The sequence below is a fragment of the Halichoerus grypus genome, chromosome 10 (assembly GCF_964656455.1).
Source record: "Halichoerus grypus chromosome 10, mHalGry1.hap1.1, whole genome shotgun sequence".
Lineage (NCBI taxonomy): Eukaryota > Metazoa > Chordata > Mammalia > Carnivora > Phocidae > Halichoerus > Halichoerus grypus.
The window spans coordinates 118,205,298-118,229,235 of record NC_135721.1 but is presented as its reverse complement, the minus strand read 5'-3'; the positions used below and the strand labels follow the sequence as shown (position 1 = coordinate 118,229,235).

Here is a 23,938-nt window from a genome sequence, read left to right as displayed (position 1 = left end):
GCTCCATCCAGCTGCTCATTAACACAATAAAAAAAAATATCAAATGAGCCTTCTGATTCCCAGTTCCCGGGGGCCCAACTACATAACTTGGAAATGACTCTTTAGTAAGTCTGATCAAAGGCTGGTTGTTCAGTAATTAGAAATCATGGCCTCTTCCTCTGGGCTTGGGGCTCATAAACAACAGTTGGATGAACTTTTTATTTGGGTCGGACCAAAAACCTAGAGGGATCCATTTCCTCCTAATTTACACCCATTTCAGTGGAGAAAACAGCAGGAGGTTGAGTTTTGGCTCTGGGAGACCCACTGGTTCCCTTGTGTGCTGCAGGCAAGACGTGAGAGAGGGAGCACACACTGAAGCGAGCCCCTGAGCTGCCTGTGCACCAAGAGAGACAAGCACCTTCCAGAGCGGGCATTAGAGCCAGGACCAGGGCTGGGTGAGCGTCCGTGAGACCACGGATGGGGCTGACCATCCAAAGACCCCTCAGACAAAAGAGGGTGGGTGGTAAGGATGTTCATCTAGAACACCAACTGGTTCCTTCATTGAATCATTCAATAAATATTTATTGAGGATCTACTAAGCGCCAGGTACAGGGATCAGATGGTGACTAAAAAAGATGATGCCTGCCCTTAAAGATAGTCTAGGCCAGGGTGGGAAGATGGTCCATCCTGGGTGAGGTGGGGGCATTGAAGCCCAGAGTCAGAGAGGGTGTGGGCGCACCTGCTGAAGAGAAGCAGTGTGGGGGCAGAGGCCAGGCGGACCTCTCTCCCGGAGCTGAGAACAGAGAAGTCTTCATCTTCCCAGAATCGCTGGGAATACACGGCACATCTGGAAATGCAAGTTGCCGATCCAGCTGTGGCCTCCAAACCCCGGCTGTGTCCCTGCTCTCAAGCTCTCACATACTGGAGGTTGGTGCCCAGGAATAGGAAGTCCTAGGAGAGACAAGACAGGACAGCTTGTCAAAAGCATCCCCTATGCCAAAAAAATGCATCTCCAATATAAAGGGAGGCCCACGTCGGCGGGAGCATGAGCTCTGCCAGAAACCAGGTCAGTGCATAAATCTTGAATGCGCCTCCATCCCCAAGGTCTCCATAAAGCACAGCTTTTTCCAGCCACCTTCTCTAAGGTGGCAATTTATCTGTCATTTCCCAATCTACTGCTGCTTCCTGGCAGGCCCCATAAATGTCCTTTGTGTCACCTAAATTTTCTCTCCTTCGCGAATAACACAAAATTGTGCGCCACTGAGGTTTACTCTCCTACCTCCTTGGAAGTTTCCATCACCCGAAGGGGCGGAAACTCTGAACTGGAGGCAAAGTCCAATTCTTTCCCACAATGATCCAGCCCTTGCCTTTGGGCGTCAAACAAATGACCTCAAAAGTCTGCTGAACATGAGAGTATATAATAAATCTTCTGATGATTTCCCATGTGCCCAGCTGAGGCCAGCTGCATGAATTGTCAGGTCTTACTTCAAATAACCAGCTGTCTGACTGCTTGTAAACTCTCAGCAGTAGGATGTTGAGCAACCCTGGGTCCAAAAGGACGTTGGATATTAGTCTTTCAAATAACAGCAGTCGGTCATTGTGTCCATGTCCCTGACCATGCTGCTGCCCTTCCCTGTCTTTTTTTTTTTTTTTTTTTAAAGATTTTACTTATTTATTTGAGAGAGCGCACAAGCAGGGGGAGGGGCAGAGGGAGAAGCAGACGCCCCTGCTGAGCAGGGAGCCCGATGCGGGGCTCGATCCCAGAACCGATCAGGAGCTGAACCGAAGCAGGTGCTTAACTGACTGAGCCACCCAGGCGCCCCGGCCCTTCCCTGTTTTTAGTGACTGTTATTTGCTGGATGTTGACGATGTACCAGACACAATGCATCATCTCCTTTACTGCTCACGGGGCTACTGACCCAGTCATCCCACCTTACAGACACTATTCTAGAAAGATAACCTGAACCATGGGCACAGACTGACCAGAAAATACTTGGTCAGAATAGTGGAGAGAAGAGTGAAGAATCAGATATATTCTTTGGTATGGAAATAGTTCAGTAAATGATGTCTCTGATGGATAGTACTGTCGGTTCTATTAATGGTTCTATGAACCTTTGGTTAAGCGTCTGCCTTCAGCTCAGGTCATGATCCCGAAGTCCTGGAATCAAGTCCCCCACTGGGCTCCCTGTTCAGCGGGGAGCCTGCTTCTCCCTCTGCCTGCCCCTCCCCTTGCTTGTGCTCTCTCTCTCTGACAAATAAATAAATAAAATCTTTAAAAAAAAAAGAATTTAGAAGAAATTTTCAAAACTTACAACTGGCTCTCAGAACCTGCACTGTTGCCATGGCAATGTTTTCAAACTGAGCTGGTCTTGAGGTTCCCCCAGGTCACCCACAGGAGGGGTGCCACTTCTGAAGGACACGTGGGTGGTGGCATGGTGTCTAGTCATGCCTGGGGTCTCCCTCCCCCTTCTGAGCTGTGGGGCCGGGCTGGGTCCTGCCCACTGAGCTATGGCTCTGAACCTGGAAAACTAACCCCCCCCAAATCCTCAAAAGCCCACCGGAACCCACTGACCTTGTGGATCTCGAGAACAGGGTCATAGAGCCGAATATCCTTGAGCAGAGGAAGGGGGAAGCCTTCTGCCAACTTCCCTGGAGGTTGAGGCATAACATGGAGAGAGATTTGTTAATAAATAACAACTATAAATAAAGTAATAGAAAAAAATAAGTTTCTCTCTGCCAACTCTATACACAGTTTATTCCCATTTAATGATCACCAAAGATTACGAGGTAGATAAGACTATTATTTCCATTTTACCGATAAGGAAATTGAGGCACTGAGTGGCCAAGTAACTTGTCCTAGGTCACACAGCCAGAACTGGGATGTCAACCCCGGCAGGCTGCTCCAGGAGCCTGGGTTCCCAGCCCTGGTGCTATATGGGAAGAGTAGCACGTATGGGGCAGCAGACGCTCATGGTAAGAAGCTAGTGGGCACCTGCTCTCTGCCCTCCACCCCCGTCCTGCTTTCTGTTGCAGCCAAATGAAGCAGGGCTTTGTGGAAACAGTGTTTAGGGCTTTATGCTTTATTTTCTGACTAGGGAGTTGGCAATTGACTGGGGAGTGTGGATTCAGAGACGGGCTGCCCTGTGCCCTCTGTATTAGCTTGGTCTTCAGTCTTTTACCTGCCATTTCAGGGTGTAGGGGGCACACTTCTGCAAGTCCCTCCTTCTCTCTTAGAAGGAGGCTTCCTGTGCTCCAACGAGTCCCTCAGTCCCTAACCCTCACTAGAGCCCCGGAGGGAGAGGAGACCACCTTCAAAACGCCCATCTCATAGGCCGCTGAAGCTCAAAGAGGAGCAATGATTAACCTAAGATCACTCAACCTGCAGGAGAGCCCTGTTTCCCAGCTCCAAGTCCAGTTCCTTTTCCCTCAAAGAGCACTGTCTTCCTTGACATGGAAAAATCCCTAGCAACTCTCACCGTTGACCTTGGGGTAGAGGGTGTTGAGAATGTAGTAGTTGAGTAGCGCCTCCAACAGCTCCACCTGGTGGAGAACAGGAGAGATACACCGTGACCACACGTGCCATTTTGCCCACCAATGAACTTCCACATGGCCACCCTGGGGTGGGGGTAGTTCTGTATGTGCCGACATGGCAAACAAGACTGAAAAAAGCAAATTTCAGATAGATGCCTACATCATGCTACTGTTTTATAATATAAAACTATTTTGAGATACACATTTATTTGTGTGCAAAGGGATAGAAACACTTGGAAGATTATACACCCAACTGTCTTTCCTCTAGGAGAACATCAAGGTTTGGCTTAGCTTTATCTTTAATTTTTTTTTTTTTACAGTTTAATTTTTTTTTCACAGAATGTTTTCCTGAATTACTTGTGTAATAATTTTTTTAAAAAAATTCAAAACAAAAATTATGAAATACAACTTTTAACACTCATCGTATAGCTGGTATAGGGCTCAGAGCATTACACATACATCTGATTCAATTTTTACAATAACCCTTTGAAGTTGCTATCACTGCCCCCATTTCACAGACCAGAAAACCGAGGCCCACAGAATGAAAGTGACATTTAGAAACGGGGCAGCAGGGGCAGAATTTGAACCCAGATTTATCTGATTCTATAGTTCTTGCTTTCTGCATTCCATGTTCTGAACACCTGATAAGATGACTTTTTGTGAATCTTTACATACGGATGTTTTACCTCATAGGACATTTTTACATGCCATGCACAGATGCAATATTAGTGTGTCATTATTCACTTCCTCCTTCATTCCCTGGAAGGGGTCATCCTTTGGGGTCCCTGTGGGCAGCATCTCTCCCTACAGTTTATGTGGTTGTTCCTACTTCGTAAATCCGTAAGGGAGGGTCTGGGCAGCGAAGGGCAGAGGGAGGCTGGCCAGAGGGGCCAGTGTGGGCAGGATGGTGAAAAGGAAGACAATTATTGCAGGTTAAGGTCTATCCATCTCCTCCTTGGCCTGTGAAGAAGAGCTGCCTTCACCCTGCCTTCCCTCTTGTCAGAAATCTCTCCCTGGTGTATGTGCTATGGTGAGCACTGTGAATTGTGTAAGACTGATGAATCACAGACCTGTACCCCTGAAACAAATAATACATTATATGTTAAAAAAAAAAAAAGAAGAAGATAGTAGGAAGGGAAAAATGAAGGGGGGGAGATGTTTATAGCAGCAATGTCCACAATAGCCAAACTGTGGAAAGAGCCAAGATGTCCATCAACAGATGAATGGATAAAGAAGATGTGGTATATATACACAATGGAATATTATGCAGCCATCAAAAGGAATGAGATCTTGCCATTTGCAACGACGTGGATGGAACTGGAGGGTATTATGCTGAGCGAAATAAGTCAAACAGAGAAAGACATGTATCATATGACCTCACTGATATGAGGAATTCTTAATCTCAGGAAACAAACTGAGGGTTGCTGGAGTGGGGGGTGGGGTGGGAGGGATGGGGTGACTGGGTGATGGACACTGGGGAGGGTATGTGCTCTGGTAAGCGCTGTGAATTGTGCAAGACTGTTGAATCTCAGATCTGGACCTCTGAAACAAATAATGCAATATACGTTAAGAAAGAAAAAAAGAAGAAGAAGAATGTAGCAGGAGGGGAAGAATGAAGGGGGGGAAATCGGAGGGGGAGAAGAACCATGAGAGACGATGGTCTCTGAAAAACAAACTGAGGGTTCTAGAGGGGAGGGGGGTGGGAGGATGGGTTAGCCTGGTGATGGGTATTGAGGAGGGCACGTTCTGCATGGAGCACTGGGTGTTATGCACAAACAATGAATCATGGAACACTATATCTAAAACTAATGATGTAATGTATGGGGATTAACATAACAATAAAAAAATTAAAAAAAAAATGAAGGGGGGGAAATCAGAGGGGGAGACGAACCATGAGAGACTATGGACTCTGAGAAACAAACTGAGGGTTCTGGGGGGGGGATGGGTTAGCCTGGTGATGGGTATTAAAGAGGGCACATTCTGCATGGAGCACTGGGTGTTATATGCAAATAATGAATCATGGAACACTACATCAAAAACTAATGATGTAATGTATGGTGATTAACATAACATAATAAAATTTTAAAAATGTAAAAAAAAAGAAATCTCTCCCTGATCACATCAGCCCACATTGATTTTCCCACTGTCTGTCTTACTTCAATATGGGGCCATCCATTTTGCCACTTGTTCCTCCTTGTGGAAATCACCTCTTGGTTCAGCCTGCCCAGCAATTAATTCCTCTTGTTTTAATAACAGAGTCCCTATTTTCCCCTGGAGAACCCTCCTTTCCAATCTCAGTCCATATGGTTTCAGACTACACGTCCTGGCTCCAGGAGTGTATATGAAACCCATGTTTGGTCAATTGGCCTTGTCCAATTTTTAACCACAGTGATTGGCTAAAGAATGGACACATGACTCAGATTCACCTAAAGAGAGCTAGCATCTGGATTTTTTAAAAAAATTAAACTACAAAATTTTGAGGTTTTCCACCAGTGGGAAAAACCTGTCTGAGGATGAAGCCAACACAGATGAAAGCAGAAGGGAGAGATGGGGAGAGATTCTTGATGACTAATTTGAGCACCTAGATCCAGTTATGCCTGAAACCTCTTTTTTAATTTGTTTTTTAGTTTTATGACCCTATGAATTCCTCGTGTTGGCTTAAGACACTTTTAACTGGTTTTCTATTCTTGTAGTTAAAAGAATTCTGTCCAACAGACAATTTAATTATATCTTATCTTCTATTGGGATGTAACTGTTCCTTAGCCCTGTGTATCATGTCCTCGAGAACTTCTACACTTTTCTACAGCAGAGAGTAGCCTTTTCATTTTTCTATTTTCTCCTATAGGTGCTATAGCATTGCTTAGTAAATATACTAAATTAGTTAATACCTTAATCACTTCATAAATAAAAACAATGATAACTTACATTGAACACTCCAACTTTAGACTCTTTCAGCTCCACTTGTATCCTATAATGAATCAGAGAAGATTCAGACATGGGGGCATAATGCCCATGGCAAACCTAAGCAATGTAGGGGTCCCCAGAAAGGAGGTACTGGCTTGAGAAGACACAGAGCCAACGTAGGGATGGGACTGGAAAAGATGTTTAAGACCCAAAACCAGTGATACAACCTTATTGGGAAGACTCACAGAGGGGAGGTGGGTAGTGTATGTCAGAAAGTCAATATAGCTGATGTCGAAAATTTACAGATTAAGAAAAATCAGTATTAATAAATTCTTTAGAAATTTGGAAGTTATGGGGATTAGGTGGAAAGGAAGTTTGTGGAGGCAGGACTAGTGGGGGAAAAGAATTGGGCCAACTGAGGTAAAATTTAAGTCTCCTTCCCCAATGGCAGCCCCTAACATCGAGAAGAAGATCTACTCACATCCCTACCCCCAGCTACAGAAAATCAGCTACAGTGTCCAGATGGAAGGAACCCAGTTTAGTGCCTCCATGTGGGCAGGAGGCTGACTTACTTTCCTGGTTTCAGGAACCCAGTGATCTTGCTGGTGTTGAAGGTCAACATGGCAGATATATTAGTAGCCTGGAAATTCCAGTAGAAGAAAACTGGTTTAGATGAGAAAGGCTGTCATGTATAGGAATGATAACTATTAGGACCAGCTGTTTCCTTTAAACAAACAACTCAGTTAGTTAAAGCAGGAACTTGTTCACTAGACTGTGGACTCCCAGAAGGCTCATCATAGGTACTCAATACGTGTTTGAACTTGGATTTGAACACTTTTTACCTTAAGTTTCTGACTATGATAGTGATTGAACTTTGAATAGACAGACTACCAAGAGGTGTAGAGTGCCTATCCCTGGAGATCTCTAAAGGCATCGTTTCTAGCTATCTCAGGGCTAAGAGTCAGTCCTAGGGGTGATAATAATAAAAATAATATTAATAATATTTTGTTTTAATTTATAATATATTAATAACAACAAATTCGACAACAATAACAAACAAAATCAAATTGCAGATATAGCATCTAGGAGCAATTACCCTTCCAGAAATTTGTCTTGTTGAGTTGCAACCCTGAAACAAGAGAGCGAAGTTCTCCATCCAGTGAGCAGGAACCCCAAAGGACTCAGAATCCCTTTGCTCTTAGGGTTTATTGAGAGAGATCTCTCTCAATATTTAACTCAGAGGGACTTTAATATAGGGAACTGGTTACATAAGTGATGGAATTGCCAAGAAGCCAAAGAGAGCTAGAGGGGCAACTTAGAGACTAGCAGAGGTAGGAAGCTGCTTCCACCCCAGGACTGGAAGAACAGAAGTAGGGACTAGGGTTATGGGAACCACCATGGAAGAGACACACTCACTGCCTGAGCCTCTGTCCAGGACAAAGACAGAGGAAGAAATATTCGGCTTCTTCCTTCCTCCCGCCCTCTAGTCTCTTGACAGTGTTTTCCATTGGCTGACTTGGTTAGAAGTCAAAGTCCAGGGGAGCCTGGGAAGTGTAGTCTTCATGGGTCAGATACAGATGCAGAGCAAACAAGTCAAAGACCCTGATGCCTTCCTCCCAAAAATAGCCCCGTCTCGCTTAGTGGGAGATACATACATTAAGCAAATAAACCTGCAAACAGCTACATAGGTATCTTTATAATAAATGCTATGCCGACAAACAATAGGGTGCTTCAAGAAAAAAAAAATGACAGGGGGCCTAAGGTGGTAAGAGGCAATCAAAAAAGTCCTCCTTGAGGAAGTGATATTGAAGTTGAGATCTGAAGGAAAGGGGGAGAGCATGCAGAGAAACGGAACAGCATTTGCAAAGGCTTTGAGCCTTACCACAACAAGCTGGAAGACAGGCTCCTTGGCAGAGCTGGGCAGGAGCACAAAGGCTTCAATCTCCATCAGGGGAGTCAAGGACAGATTCCCAGGGCTGAAGTTCAGGAATGGGGCAGAGGCCATTGCTCCCTGGAGCTCCAAGTTCATGTTGGGGTACAGTCTGGCTAACTGGGGGCAGAATGAGGATATTATGTCAAGAGAAGGAAATATGCAGGTTTGCCAGGGGGATCCCGAGGGAGTCAGAGAAAGCCGAGAATGCTTTTTGATTGATGTTATTTTCACAAAATGCTCTGTTCCTTTTTCTCTTAATGGTGCACCTGGAGATCTTATCTTGCCCTGTCAGACATCTGGAGTCTATATGTACTTCACGGCTGCATTGGGTTCCATCGGGCACGGGTACTGTAACTGATCTAGCCACAGTGAGCATCAGGTGGTCTCCAAGGTTTTGCCCTTATAATGATCATCCCTGTGAATACCCTTGGCTGTTGGGGGGAGGGGTACGTTCCTAGAAATGGATTTGCTGAGTCAAAGGGCAGGATGAGTATTGTCAAGCCTTGGATGTTCGACATGACGGCCTGTCTGAGCTGCGCCTCGGAGGGGACTGGGGAGGTGGGGGAGAGGACAGTGGATTTCTGTGGGATTGAATGAGGAGCTTAGCCCTGTGATGACAGAGTTGCTGTAGCAACTGCTGGAAACAACCCCAGGTCCTTCCTGGGAGACGGGTTAAACCAGCTATGGTGAGTCCATATGATGGCAGGCCGGATGCCCATGAGAACATGAGTGAGGAAGCTCCTTTTCTACCTCTGCAGAATGATCTCCCGGAACAGCGAGGCAAAAAAGTAAGGTACAAAATGGTGTGTATGATATGCCCCCATTTGTGTACAAAAATGGAAAAGATTCACAGCATTTGTTGGCATATACATAGAATATCCCCAGAAGGAGGTAGGCTCTGGATGGGAACTGGGTGCTTAGGGGCCAGGAGTGGATGGGAAATTTTCCACTCTAGAACCTTTTATGTCTTTTGGATGTTGAACCATGAGAATTTATTATCTGGTCAAAACATAATTTTTAAAGCACCAAGAACAGTGCCTGGTCCCTAGTGTGCCCTCTGTAATTGTCTGATGTTATTAACTAAGGTGGATTTGAGGGGACATGTTGGCATTCCTTGGGATTTTCAGATACCGTCGGCAAAAGACTGGGCAACCCAGGGTCCCAGAGACACAGGGCTCAGGCCTCTGTTGTTGGGCTTTGGAGAGAAGGGGCCCCGAAGCCGGCAGAATGAAGGCTCTGCCCTCCCTGGGGGTCTCACTGTCGGCCTTCTGACTCTTAGTTAAGCTGAGAGTAGCTCTGTGGTTTTAAAGGGAAACCCCTGGAGGCTCGTGGGCTTGGCCTGCTCCTGCCAAGGTCTGAGGGAAGGCTTACCCTGGGGACGAAGGGGCGGAAGGACTTGGTGGTCAGCCGGATGTTAGAGCCCGGGGGAACCTGCAGCAGAGACACAAAGTTTTAGGGTGCTCCCGCCGGAACTGAAGGTCTGAGGAAGATGGGGAGGTGGGGGGGGGATGTTCAAGACTGCAGCTTCTTTCACTACCTGGGTTGCCATAGCAACAGCGAGATGCCTGCCCAGCACTCACCGCAAGCACCAGTTGCCAGGGTCCCGGCTGCTCTCCCTGGCACATAGGTGACATGTGGGACACACTCAGAGGGTCCGTGAGGGTGAGATTTGTAGACATAAGGACCTAGGTATGGCTCCTGGCTTTGTTCCCGTGTGGTCACAGGCCAGTCCCTTCACCTCTCTGAGCCTATCAGGTCATCGTGAGGGCTAAATGGGGTGGGGTAAACACAGCGCCTACACAGGGCCCAGCGCATAGCTGTTATAAAACACAGCTATTCCGACCAATCCACTAAAAGAAAGGACAGCACCACAGGCGGGGTGCCTTACTCAAACATGATAATAGAAGCAAAAGGCCTGTGCAAGGGTGAGAAATCACCCAAAAGACCACAAGCCACCCCACCCACCCACTAGACGGGCCCCCATCTATTATCAGAGCCAGCTGGACCATCCAAGTGGGGCTGCGCTGTGTGTCCCTCATCATCCTGACATTGTTCACGAGGCCTCAGCTTTACAAAAAGCTACAAGAAATAATCTTCTGAAACCCAGAAATTTTAAAGAAACTTGAGAATTATTAAAGATGCGATCCACTATAAAATTTAATATTCCTTATACAAAGCCCCATTTGAAACACTTGTCTCAGAGGTAAGTCCTAGGAAGACCTTGTCTCTCCTTTCACCACGAATTGCTAAATCATGGACCTTTTCTACTTTGGCTACAAGGAAGCTCTCAAATAGAATTTTTCATTTAAAAAAAAAATCAACTTATGGGCACGGTGTTATAACTGTGCTTTACTTTTAACTTGGTCTTAATTTTCTATTCAATATAACTTTATGCATTTATTAGTGTATCTATTATCCTGCCTCATTTACTAAATTTTTTAAAGTTTTTTTTTTTTAAACCTCTACAAACCAAGCAGGAGAGAAAATATGAATTAGAACAACAGGTCTAGATGGGGGCAAAAGTAAAATCCAGACAGGGAAGTCATAATCTTTCACAGTTCTAAGGGAGAAAGGATTTTGACTCGAGCTTCCTGGCAGCCAAAGTGAAAAGGGAAATTGTGCTAATTTATGTATTTCCTTGTCTGAATCTTTCTTCTCAGTAACTTCCTATTTCATTGATGTAAACGAGGTGGGAAGGAAAGATGGAAGAAGGACAGGTTACCCTGTCATTTGTGAGTGCCATTCTGCCACCATCCTCACCATGTCATCTGTGATGGAGAAATTCAGGAATCCTGCCTCATGATAAACCATGCTGGCTGTGTTGAAGACATAATCAGAGATGGCAAAGTAGACCATTCGGTTGTATTGCTCAGGAAGGCTCATGACAGGAGCAAGGAAGCTGACTGGGGAATAGTGATCACGGTTAAAAATTTCACCCTGGAGAGAGAAATAGGATGCATTTGAACTTTTCAAAGTCTACCCCAGCACTGGACATCTGAGCTAGGCAGTTGTTTATATACGAGCTGGGGGCACTGACAAGTCACTGTCTGAAACTACCATTAAAGGTATTTTCCTTTGGGTCAAAGTGTTGTGTGTCCAGAATCTGTAAATGAAAAGCTCCCCAACTTTGGCATTTTAACCCGTAGTACCCTCTGCACCGCCTAGCTCAGTTCTGATTGACCTCACTTGCATGGTGGTCAAGAGGAAGGAGGGGAAGAGGGTGGGTTTCAAGGCTGAAGGCTTGTAAGACAACTGTTGGAGCCCTGATCCCCACCACTCCATATGGTCCTGCCCTCAACACAGCTGGAACCCCTGGGGAGATGAGGACAGACCTGAAGCCAGAAAGATGGGAGGCCCCAAGTAAGGGCTGGCCATGAGGATATGCTACGCTGGGGCCGAGCCTACCCACGCCCCTGCTCTAGGACTCTCACCTTAAACATCACGTCCAGCATTTGGGCTGTTGCCCGAGGGGCTTCCATTAAACTGTAATCAATACCAGCGAAACTGTCGATCTTTGTTTTGACTGTGAACCAGGAGAGGGGCAGGATTAGGAGCCAGGTGATGGGCACTCTGACTGATCCACATGCTTGTCACGTTCTTCAAGGCCCCCTGCCCCTCTGCCTCAAGACCTTCTACCCAGCCCAGCCCCGGAGCAAAGAGCTGCTCCTCCAAGAAAGAGAGGACATGGTTCTATTGTCCCACTGGTGGGTTAGCCATGAAGGGGGTGGTATGCTCCGCCTGGAGCCTGAGTGGGTTCTAAGGTCTCTCTCTCTCTCTCTCTCTCTCTCTCTCTCTCTCACACACACACACACACACACACACATCTGAGGGCAGGAGGAGCCCAGTTCTCGCAGCCCCTCCACACCTGGAGCTTCATGCCAAAGAAGCCACAGAATGGGGAGAATTCTCCAATCAAGCGAATTGTTCCCCAGTTTCCAACTGAGGCCTTGATCTTCAGGGAAACTGGCCTCCTATCAACACAGACCAAATAACCAGGAAGGTCAGGCCATGTCCAGAGGGCCCAGAAACTGCCCTCCAAAGCCCTAGGGGAATGAAAGTCCTGTGTCTCATGCACTAGGTTGTCTGTGGCTGCCTGGGCCTCCCCTGAAAGACAGCTGCCAACAAGTGAGGGTAAGGCCCGGGGGCCAAGGCCTCACAGAATACCTCAGACACATCCATAGGATGGAACACTACACAGCTACTAAAACCAAGTCTGTGGCAATCATTTTGGAACACTGGAAGGATCCGATAATGCAGAACCTACGTCTGCTACATGAGCCTGCAGTCGCTCTCCTAGGTATATACCCAAAGACATGTGTCCATATGTACTAGAATATTCATAGCAGCACCACCCATAATGGCTCCAAAGTGAAACTCCCCAAATGGGCTTCAACAGCAGAATGGATAAACAAAGGGAGGGACACCACACCGTGGAGTGGCACCCAGCAAGGAGAATGAATGAACTCTCTCTGCGCAGCAGTATGGATCAACTTCATCTTTTAAAGTTGAGCGAAGAAAACCTTCTGCTCTTGATAGAGGACTCGAAATACTACGTGGTGCCATTCGCGTACAGAGTGCAAAACTAATCTTTGCTGGGAGAAGTTGGGATAGTGGTTTTCCTTCAGCGGGGGGCAGGGGCAGGAGCTGGGAAGGGTTCTGAAAGCCCCATCATGTTCTGTTTCCTGCTCTGGGAGCGGGGACGTGCTCAGTTTGGCAAAATTCTTTAAGCTGTTCACTTATGACTTGAACACTTTTCTCTCTCTATAAACCTCCACAAAAAGTTTTTTTTTTTTTAAGATTTATTTATTGAGAGAGAGAAAGAGCAGGGAGAATGGCAGAGGAAGAGGGAGAAGCAGACCCCTCGCTGAGCAGGGAGTCTGATACGGGGCTTGATCCCACGACCCTGGGATCGTGACCTGAGCCGAAGGCAGACGCTTAACCGACTGAGTCACCCAGGTGCCCCAAAAAGTTTTTTAAAAATGAGATAAATTTATGTGTGCTAATATAGAAAGATGTCCAAGGTATGTAAGTTACAAAAGAAACAATGTCTACTATGTGTAGACTGATATATGTTCATAACTTGGCACATACACATGTATTCATGAACGAAAGGAATATATAATGAATGCATGTTTGAATGATCATGTATATTTATATTTTTATATACAAAAGAAAATATCTGAGGGGTGACACCCCAAACAGAGGTTACCTCTTGGAAGAAAATTTGGGGAGGAAGGGATACTTAAAAATTATTACCTTTGGGGCACCTGGGTAGCTTAGTCGGTTAAGCATCTGCCTTCAGCTCAGGTCATGATCCCAGGGTCCTGGGATCGAGCCCCGCATCAGGCTCCCTGCTCAGTGGGGAGTCTGTTTCTCCCTCTGCCTCTCTCTCTGTGCTCTCTCTCTCTCAAATAAATAAAATCTTTAAAAATAAAAAATTAAAAAAATTAAAAAAATTATTATTTTCTATACTTCTGTCCCATTTAATGTTTTATAAGGCATGCTTATGTGCTTATATAAATTAATAGAGTATCCCAGGGATGGGTGGAGTAGCCTACCTGGCAGAGTTTGGAGATAAGGCTGTAGGTCTGAGGTCACTGAATTCTGGAGCATTTCGCAAATCTGAAAAACACAGGAGGAGAAAGCCTGAGCGGGTCCCCCCAGCTTTGGTCTGCCACTGTGCTAATTGCTGTAGTCATCGTCGTTCATATATTAGCCCATTGATCGATTCCACAAAAATGTATCAGTGCTCATCACGTGCCATGTGCCAGGAAACAGAAATGATCAAAAACATGCAGGTCCCCACGTGGACCTCAATGGGGCCCATCCGGACCTTTCCAAGTTTTTCCTGGGGCTGGACATCTGAGCTAGGTAGTCAGCTACCCAGCTGGGTAGGGTACCTTGGCTGGACGCACTGCCTGAAATTCCAGCCTGAAAGATACTTTCCTTTGGGAGGTGCTGGCCCCCCCAGAATTTAGAATTGAATAGCAGAACTAGACGGTCAGTAGAAATACATAAGTGTGTACTTAGTAGATACTTCTCAAATACCATCACTTCACAGGTTGGCTGGACGGATCCGTATTCCACGTTTCCCCACACACTTCGTGGTGGCCACTTGAGTGGCATGCTTCTCAAGATGAGGGAATGCGTGTTCCCAAACCTGGTGGCTATATTTGCTCTCGTAATCGCTTGGAATATTTATTGTGTAGACCAATGAAATATGACTGAGAAAACCTAAGTACTTGGGAAAGGTGAGCTGCTTAGAGAAATTTCTTGGTGTGCACAAGAAAAGGCTTAGGAGGAAAAAAAATCATAAAAATCTAGAAGGATTCGGCACTGGGATTGCTTTGCAAATGTCTTCGAATTCTCATTGTGGTTAAAGAAATCTGAGCTGGAATTTGTAGCAAATCAATGTTTCATGCGCGAAAGACAAAGTCCAATGTCAATCAGGAGACTATTTTGAAAGAACAGTTCTGGGCCCTGTGTCACAATATGACAAATGGATTTATATTTACTTTATCTTAAAACATTTGCAGTTACATGTAAATATTTTCTTTGTTCGTGCATGTGTGTGTGTGTCCCCACGGTACACAGTTGTTTTGATTAAGCGGCCCCCACCTTCTGCTCAGACGGATCCACGTATATAAGGAAGGAGAGGTATATGGGGGGTGGGGGCTCCATGAGCATGGGAGGTGGCATTTTAAGGGCAGGTAAAAGGGTGAGCAGACATGAATCAGGCATGGGGGTGTGGGGAAGCTCTATGCTGGGGGTTGGGCAGGCAAGAGGTGAAATCTTAACCTCCCTTTGCAGACAGCTTAGTTTTGGGAAAGGAGTTTGGTCTCAGGTTGTTGCCAAAAAGCAAAGAATGGAGTGGTGAGGGACAGTCACGGTTGATTTCAAGGGAACCAGGAAACTGCTGGCCTCAACTAGAGACTGTTCTCTTATTGATTTTCCTTCAGACAAGGGCCCATCAGATCTTCCTAAAGGCCCCCCTGGATGCCCCACCCCTGAGGGGACTTGCCTGATGGGGGAGGGAAGGCCTTCGGCCCTCAGTCCCAGACTCATCACAGGACCTCCTAGAGAGGCAGGTTAAGGGTGTCGTAGGTGAGTTAAACAAGCCTGGGTTCAAATCCTGTCCAGTCCCCCACTGGCTGTGTGACCTTTGCAGAATCTCTCCCTGCTTTTGAGTCCTCACCCACAGGATACAATGATAAGGCCAAGTGCTTCCCAGGGAGTTTTGGGGGGTGAGGGGGCTAAGACAGTGAGTCTATATGGCCCAGAGAGCAAACATGCAGGAAGTGGTTATTCTTAGCCCTGCTGGTCAGATACCATCAGTGGGGAATTTGAAAGATCCTGTACCAGGCTCTTCGTTTTCCTAGAAGAAGGAAATTTCTGAAGACCCATAAGGGTCAGGGATCAAGTGAGATCTCCATCTTTCCCAAGACACCCAGCCCCTAGAAGGCCTTTGGTATAAGCTGCTCCATATTCTAGGAAGTTCGAATGCTGACCCAGCTCCTCACCAGCAAGGTAATGCACACCGCTGAAGAATACTATGTCCTACTGAGAAAAGCATGGCAACATGGAAATGAGGTGCTCAAGAAGGAGGTTGGCATATTTCCCAGGCTCACCTAGACCCCAGGACCCCAGAACAAGAAAAGGAACAGAATGCAGTCTGCCACTCCCCATCTCCAGGGTCTGTCTGCTATTCCCACTTCAACCACCAGGGGCACAAGACCAGCCGTGGGCCTCAGTGGAGAGTGTGTGTGTGCGCGTGCGTGTGGTGTGTGTTCCTCTTTCCTCCTCCATGACCTTCTCCCTTCCGAAGCACAGTCTCTGCTACAGACACGGCTCCCGGTCCGTGATACCTCAGAAATGGGATTTTGGGGGTGAAGCATTTGTTAACACAAAACCTCTTTGTTTTGTCAGATTTCAAAATTTGGGAGATTTCACATTTTTTTAATGGGAAAAAATGACACTCTTTGCTGCCTTCCCCTCCAGGGCATGTGCTTATGAGCACAGCCAGGTAGGAACCAGGGCTCCAATCTGGTTCTCACATTTCCCAACTGTCCTGCTTGGTGTCTGCAGGCACCTAAGTGCTGATTTCTTTTTTGGCCTTGTGGAGTGCAGGGCATTAGGGGGCGGAGGCCAGTGAGCAAGGTCAAGGAGAGGGAGGGGCAGGAGTCTCTGTTCGCTCCTGCTGTTTTACCATTGGCTGAACATCGAACCATTCTCTGCCTCACTAAACACACTTGGAGTCCAGGGACCTACATTTTGCCCCAGCTTGGCCATGCTCCATGACCTTGGGCAAATGATTTGTCCTCTCTGGGGCTTGAGCCTAAATATGTCTGGGCCAGTCAGCCTGGCCATCCAGGGCCAGAGGCCAGTGAGGGTGTCCACCTAGCCCTTGAGTGACACAGCAGATGCCAGAAGCTTGGACATTCCTACCTTGCTCTCCAATACTCTGCGGAACCTGGACTCAATCTTGTTGTGGAAGAGATTCAACAGCCACCTAGGGAGAGAACAGTGGACGGTCAGCTGTGTACCACTGAATGCAGGGACAGTGAGGCAGCAGAGAAAGCCTGGCCCTGGCCTCTGACCAGGCCAGTCCCCAAGGGAGCCCTCCTCACCCCATCCTGGGACCCTGCTGTGTCTCAGAATCCTGGACAGGATGAAAATGCAGAGTCCCAGCTCCCAGCACACTCGTTGATTCAGGGTGTCTGGCATCCCAGCCACCTGCTGCCCCTAATCAGATTCAGTAGATTTAGGGGAGAGGCTTGAGAATCCGCATATTTCTAGTCAAGGAAACTGAGGCTCAAAAATATGTCCCCGAAGACTTGTACATTGTCCACACACTGTCCTGAGGCCAAAAGCCCTTGTGTTCCTCTAACAGATTTCATTCATCTGATGGTGGTCCCCACCAGTATTCCTGGCTCGAAGCTGCATCTGTTAATCTCAGCAGGGTCCCCCAAAGAATGACCTCCAAGTGCCTGTGATGTGCCCCTGCATTACACCTGGACATATATGTTTATCAGAGGCCAGGCCTTGGGCTGGATGGGCCTCGGGCTGCACCCAGGGGTCAAGTGGGCCAGTGTCCCAGTGGTGACTTACCCCAAATCTCCCGATATGTCCACCTCCACATCTCGAATGTGGCTGCTGCAGCCAGGGGCAGTGACGGTGGGCCTCCCAGAGGGCTCCCTGCCCAAGACAAGGTTGACCGAAATGGTAATGCCTTTGACCTGCACATCAAAGGAGCCGTGTAGTCTCCTGGAGGAGATAAGAGAAGAATTCATCCATTCCTAGACTAAGATCAGCCACCATTTGTGGGTAAAATATGAAGCTCGATTCTTACCCCAAAATAAGTGAAGCTGGAATAAAAATTTAATTGGGAAAATTATTACAAAGTAAAGATTTATTACAAATAAGACCATAAAAGATCAGGAAGAAAGCCTGGGTCTAGTTATTTCTGGGAACGGGTGAGCAAAAGCCTTTCTATGTAGGATCCAAGTCTCAGGAGGCTTAAAGGAAATGGTTGATAAACTTGACAGCATAGAAAATTAAAACTTCAGTGAACAAAAAAAATGCCATATTCAAAGTTAAAAAGAAAAAAGAAAGAAAGAAAGACCCTGCATGGTGAGCCAGCCAAAGAGCTAATTTCCTTAATACACAAAGAACAAGCTCATACAAATTAATAAGAAAAGGACAATACAACCCAAAAGAAAAAAATAAAAAAGAGGATCAAAGATATCAAACAGGAAGTTCAATTGCAAATAAGCATATGAAACATTATTAAAAATGAAAATAACAATGATGCCAGTTTTCACCTGTCAGATGGAAGTTCTGAAGTTTGAGCAGGTATGGGTAAACAGAGGTCCCAGGGGCTGTAGTGGGGAGAGGACCTCTGGAATATAGACTGCTGGGATCCATCCTCACGCACATATCTTTGATCTTGGAATTTTACTTCTAAGGCTTTACTCTGCAGCTCTTCCCGCCCAGATATATGAGTGGGACAGCTCATGGAAGCAGCATGGGTCATAGCAAAAAAGTGATGAACCACCTAAATGTCAGCTAGTAGGGACGGGTTCAGTAAGTCATAGGCATCTATGCCACGCAGGCTTTAAAACAAATGAGGGTAGGGGCGCCTGGGTGGCTCAGGCAGTTAAGCGTCCGACTCTTGGTTTCGGCTTCGGTCATGATCTCAGGGTCGTGAGGTCGAGCTCTGCATTGGGCTCTGTGCTGGGTGTGGAGCCTACTTGGGATTCTCTCCCTCTCCCTCTGCCCCACCCTGCCCCTTTCAAAAAAAAAAATAAAAGAATAAGGGTGACTGTGGTCTATCTACGCAATGAAATATTACTCATCCATAAAAAGGAATAAAGGACTAATGCATGCTACCATGTGGATGAACCTCAAAAATCTTAGGATAATTGTAAGAAGCCAGACACAAAATGTCACTAATGAGGTTTCTTCTGTTCTTTTTTGTACTGAATCTTCAAATATGGTGTTTCACGCTTACAGCAGATGTCAATTTGTACCAGCTATTTTTCGAGTACTCAGTGAAGACACGTGGCTAGAAGTTACTGTATTGGACAGTGCAGGTCTATGAAAAGAAGGGCCATATGCACCCCAATGTTCATAGCAGCAATGTCCGCAATAGCCAAACTGTGGAAAGAGCGAAGATGCCCTTCAACAGATGAAAGGATAAAGAAGATGTGGTCCATATATACAATGGAATATTACTCAACCATCAGAAAGGATGAATACCCAACTTTTACATCAACATGGATGGGACCGGAGGAGATTTTGCTAAGTGAAATAAGTCAAACAGAGAAAGTCAATTATCATATGGTTTCACTTATTTGTGGAACATAAGGAATAGCATGGAGGACATTCGGAGAAGGAAGGGAAAAATGAAGGCGGGGGGCGGAATCGGAAGGAGAGATGAACCATGAGAGACTATGGACTCTGAGAAACAAACAGGGTTTTAGAGGGGAGGAGAAAGGGGGGATTGGTTAGCCCGGTGATGGGTATTAAGGAGGGCACGTACTGCATGGAGCACTGGGTGTTACATGAAAACAATGGATCGTGGATCACCACATCAAAAATTAATGATGTATTGTAAGGTGACTAACATAACATAATAAAATAAAAAAAAATAAAGTATAAATATGGTCAGGTCACCCAGAAAAGACTGGTCAACTCTCCTGTTATGGGCTGAATTTTGTGCCCCCACCCAGATTCATCTGTTGAAGTCCTTAACCCCAGGACCTCTGAATGTGACTACATTTGAGGCAGAGCCTTTAAAGAATTGATGCCATTACAACGAGACGATTGGGGGGACACCTCGCTGGCTCAGTCAGTGGAGCATACTGCTCTTGATCTCGGGGTTGTGAGTACGAGCCCCACGTTGGGTGTACAGATTACTTAAATACATAAACTTAAAAAAAAATGAGGCCATCAGGGTGGGCCAGAATCCAATCTGACTGGTGCCCTTATAAGAAGAGGACACGGAGAGACACTGGGGTGCATGCACACAGAGGGACGACAATGCGAGGTCACAGCGAGAGGGCCATCATTTACAAGTCAAGGAGAGAGACCTAAGAAGAAACTAGGCCTGCTGACACCTTGATCTTGGACCTTGGATCTCCAGAAGTGTTGTTGAAACCACCTAGTCCGTGATATTTTAGTATGGCAGCTCGAGCAGACGACCCACCTTCCATCCAAGGACCCTGGAGGTCGAGAACAGTTCAAAGTGCTAGGGAGTTCGTGCCCCTGGGAGCCCCCCTTGACCAACGGCAAACAGGAAGAAGGGGTCATAAAGGCTGAGTTGGGGTAACTCAGAGGTGTGCTCTGCTGGCATGGTCTCCAGAGGTCCCCAGGAGGGCGAGCTCCAGTCGGCGGCTCAGCTGACTTCCTTCCCTCCCTGCCTCCCTTTCCCACCCCCGCGGATGTTTCCTTAGGTCATTTCCCAGATAAAGTACTTACGCTTGAATTCTTGTCTTAGAATCTGCTGCTGGGGAAAGCAAACTAAAAAGACACAGAATTCTCTCATTTAGGTCACCCACAACCCTATCAGGGAAGCGTGAGAAGGGAAGAGACTCAACTAAGAGCCAGGCCTCCGACCCCTGTGGGCTCTTTCCTCCACCATGGGGCCTTTCCGATGAGCTAGGAACACCTTGGACCCAAGAAGGATGGGACAAAGGCCAAGGCCAAGGGCCCAAGAGCCTGGGAGCAGAGTCCACTTACACGAATGCTTTGCGCACCTTCCACTCGCCCTGGACTCTGATGAAGGAGTCAGAGATGGTGAGACTCAGGCCCTGGCCGGGCAGGGGCGTCAGAGCAGAACCACGCAGCTCACAGCTGTGGATGCTCAGGCTGAGGAGAGAGACACGGGGAGCACGGCGTCAGCCCCAGCTTGGCTCCAGCCTCAGCGGGGCTCTTGCTCCCGCCCCCGCCGCGCCCCACTCCCACCCCGTGGGGACTTGGCTGGCAGAGCCGGCTCCAGGCAGGCGTGGGCCCCCCCACTTCCTGAGCGCCTGAGGCGTGCTCTGTGCTGACCATGCGGCCATGCTAAGCGCGTTTCCTCCTTTATGTCACCTGCGCCTCTCAGAGGGGTCAGCGCTCTTCTTGTTCCCTGTTTACAGAGGGGAAAATAGAGATGCATTTGCCCAAAGTCACACCGTCGGGATCAGAGCCCATGAACGTCATGATCCTGGGTGGGATCTGGAGTAGGGCACGTCGGCACACCCCTTTGGGTTTTCAGCTCCTTCTTGGAGCCATCCTCTCCCTCGAGAGATCCAGGTGGGGATTGGATTCAGGGAAGGCCGAGGCCGGCCCCAAGAAAAGGTACAAAGTGCTGGGAGAAGCAAACCAAGACGACCCATATTGTGGGGCCGTCAGTGGGAAAACAGTGGTCGAGTTCCATTTGATATGCCCGGCACGTGGTAGTGCTCAATAAATGTTTGCTAATGGACTGAATTAAAGAAAGAATGAGTGGAGCTATCAATGGTAGTGGGCAGGCAGGGGGTGCTGAGCTGTGACTCAATTGCCCTCCTCCGTCGCCTGCTCCTCCACAAGTGTTTTATGCCTTTTTTTTTGGCATCAGCCGCCCATGTCTAATGATCCTTTGAAGACTCAGCTCAAATGCCACCGCCTCTGGGGAGTTTTCCTTGACTCCCCTGGGTGGACAAACCTTAGCTCTAACAGTTGGGCTACTATATTTAAAGTTTAAGGTCTATCTTCCCTCCCGGACTACATGCCGAGGCCAGACCGAAGCCTGGATTTTCACAGTGTCATCCCCATTTTGCAGATAAGGAAACCGAGGCTCAGGTCACACAGCTAGTAGGTCTTCATTGATATTTGCTGGATGAATGAATAAATGGGGGAGCCTAATTTCCTCCCAGGACTTCGCTCTGAGTGCTGCGAGGAACTCTCCCATCACTGCCCCAAGGAAGTCCTGGGGTTCTCCCTCCCCACCCTCCAGAGCCCCACCCCTACCCCCAGCCACCTCAGGGCCCCAGCAGAAGGGAGCCTCACCTGTGGAACTCAAAGTGCCCTCGGCCAAAGGGCTTGATTTTGAAGTCCCCAGTGAAGTCAGGCAGCGTGATTCTGAGCAGTTCCCTCTGCAGAACCACTGACCCCTCCCTGGCCACTGTGGACAGGAAGAAAGCTGCAAGTCAGCCTGGCCTGCCTGCCTGCCTCCCCTCTAAACCCTTCAGTGGCTTCCACCTGCTCTAGGGAGAAAGGCTGACTTCCTTATAAGCATTAAAGACAGTTACAGACTACTGAGCCCCTGTTGCATACCAAGTGACATGAGAAACAGGAGCATCACTGCATTTCATGTGGTGCTGTTATGTGGGTGCCCAATTTGTGGGTGAGGGAACAGTGTCTTTGTCAGCAACCCCACAAGGGGAGGAGTGCTGTGTGCGTGGGTGGGTGCTCCTCTGTTCTGTCCTTCCAGCGTCTAGCCTGTGCAGAAGACACTGTAGGGATTTGAGGGATAGAATCCTGGCGCCGGCATCTCTCTAGCAGGGTGACCTTGAGCAAGACTTCAGCTTTACCTTCTCCATGGCAATGGCAACAGAACTTTCTTTACTGGGCCGGCATGAAGATTAAAGGAGATCACTGCAGAGCACAAAGGGGGTGAAGGGGGATGACATGCACTCCTAGCTTTGGTGCGTGGCCCACGCCAGGCACTCAGGCCTGGAACAGCAAAGCGGGGTTTATGTTATTAAAAATATGGAAAGGACCAAAATATCCAACTCTAGCCAATTGGCTAAGTGAACATGGTACAATCAATCACACAGTGGAAAGGAACCGAAGGCAAATTTTGCCTGATTTAGGATTTCAATATAAACAGCTCTTACTAGCACTCGTTGTTTGTTCGGATATATGAGGGACCCAGGATTCTGCCCTCAAGGAGCGCATGTGTACACAGAAGACCAGGGGCCTCCTCTCTTTCCAACTGGCACTCCTCCCTCGAGAGAACGCCCGTGCCAGTCCTTCTGCCAGAATGCTACCGCTCGTCCCTCGCCAAGTGCCACTCATCTTTTGTACCGCCCCGAACCTCCTCCAAGAAGCCTTCCCTGATTTCCTTTCCTCTGCTCCCAACAACCCTACCTGGGGAAATGTTATTACCCCATTTAACAGATTAGGCAGTTGAGGCTCCACGAATGTGAGGAGAGCCCTGGTTCAGTTACCGTGGGGAGTGCTGTATAGACGACTCAGCTCCCTACTCTCTGGATGGGTGAATTCGGACGCTTTGTTTCAGCATCTTTTTCAAAAAGTCGTCCTATTTTTGTTCATTCTCTAAAACTGGCATATACGTACAAGACATTGCCAGATCACTTTTACATGTTTCTGCGGCCACGTAGCCAGCCCTCAGAGCCAGAGACAACACAGTCCCAGCACCCCCACAGCCCCCTCCTGCCCTCTCTGGGTCACAGCCTTCCTCCGGGGGTCACCACCATTCTGCCTTCTAGATTTAAGACATATGTTTTCAAACTCTATCAAGAACTTTCCGGTGGAATTGTCCCTGTCAGTGGGTAGTGGCTGGGTTCATAACACACCTCTCCTGTCTTCTGGCGGCTCCCCCTTCTCAGCTCACCTTCCCACTCTCCTGCGCTGTATCCTGGAGACTTTCTCCCAAATCAGCGCTTGCTCCAAATCCTTCTCCCTGTCGGCTAGTAGGGGCCCCCACTCAGACAAGTAACGTGCCCAAGTAGCTCCAGAGAAGTCTGGCGCCCGGCAGGTCGGCCAAGTCCAGCCAACAGCCACATCCTCTTACCATACTCTAGGCCCTTGTCGGTGATCCTGGCCACCAGGCCGGGGTTGGTACCCAGGGCGCCTGGGGTGGACGTGAGCAGTAGTCTCAGCAGTAGAGAGGGCAGGGCCCGAGCCATGGCCCTCATCCTGGATTCCCAGTGCAGTGGCCCCGGCAGGGCCCGCCCCCCCTTAAGTAGCAAGGGGCCTGGAGCAGGGGTGGCTGCTGAGCGGGGGCGGTTCCTGGGATCGTGGCATCGGGAATGGGAGGCACAGAGACTGGAACTTGCTTGCGACATTGCTGGGGTCATGGGTCATGCTTAGAAGCCGGTTGCT

The 23,938-nt window shown here is 47.8% G+C and overlaps 1 protein-coding gene and 1 long non-coding RNA gene across 7 annotated transcripts in view; one reads left to right on the top strand and one right to left on the bottom strand.

Moving 5' to 3' along the window:
* LOC144379288 (uncharacterized) overlaps positions 1-23,938 on the top strand; it is a 1,054,371-nt gene that overhangs the window by 889,327 nt on the left and 141,106 nt on the right. The gene's annotated exons all lie outside the window — the stretch shown is intronic.
* Positions 545-23,751, bottom strand: LBP (lipopolysaccharide binding protein). 4 transcript variants are annotated; one of them, XM_078057167.1, is made up of 16 exons: positions 23,628-23,751; positions 21,878-21,992; positions 20,588-20,716; positions 20,327-20,368; positions 17,456-17,611; positions 16,793-16,856; positions 13,906-13,969; positions 11,779-11,870; positions 11,108-11,284; positions 9,719-9,778; positions 8,297-8,464; positions 6,987-7,054; positions 6,436-6,478; positions 3,456-3,519; positions 2,552-2,628; positions 545-930 (listed from the first exon to the last, which is right to left on the bottom strand). In XM_078057167.1, exons 1-16 carry the CDS (start codon positions 23,749-23,751, stop codon positions 886-888), a joined length of 1,488 nt encoding a protein of 495 aa, XP_077913293.1. In that variant the 3' UTR covers positions 545-885. The 4 variants fall into 4 exon arrangements, with proteins under 4 accessions (XP_077913293.1, XP_077913294.1, XP_077913296.1 ...); XM_078057168.1 differs by lacking the exon at positions 11,779-11,870 and having other exon boundaries at positions 11,108-11,250; XM_078057170.1 differs by lacking the exons at positions 21,878-21,992; positions 23,628-23,751 and adding an exon at positions 20,900-21,787.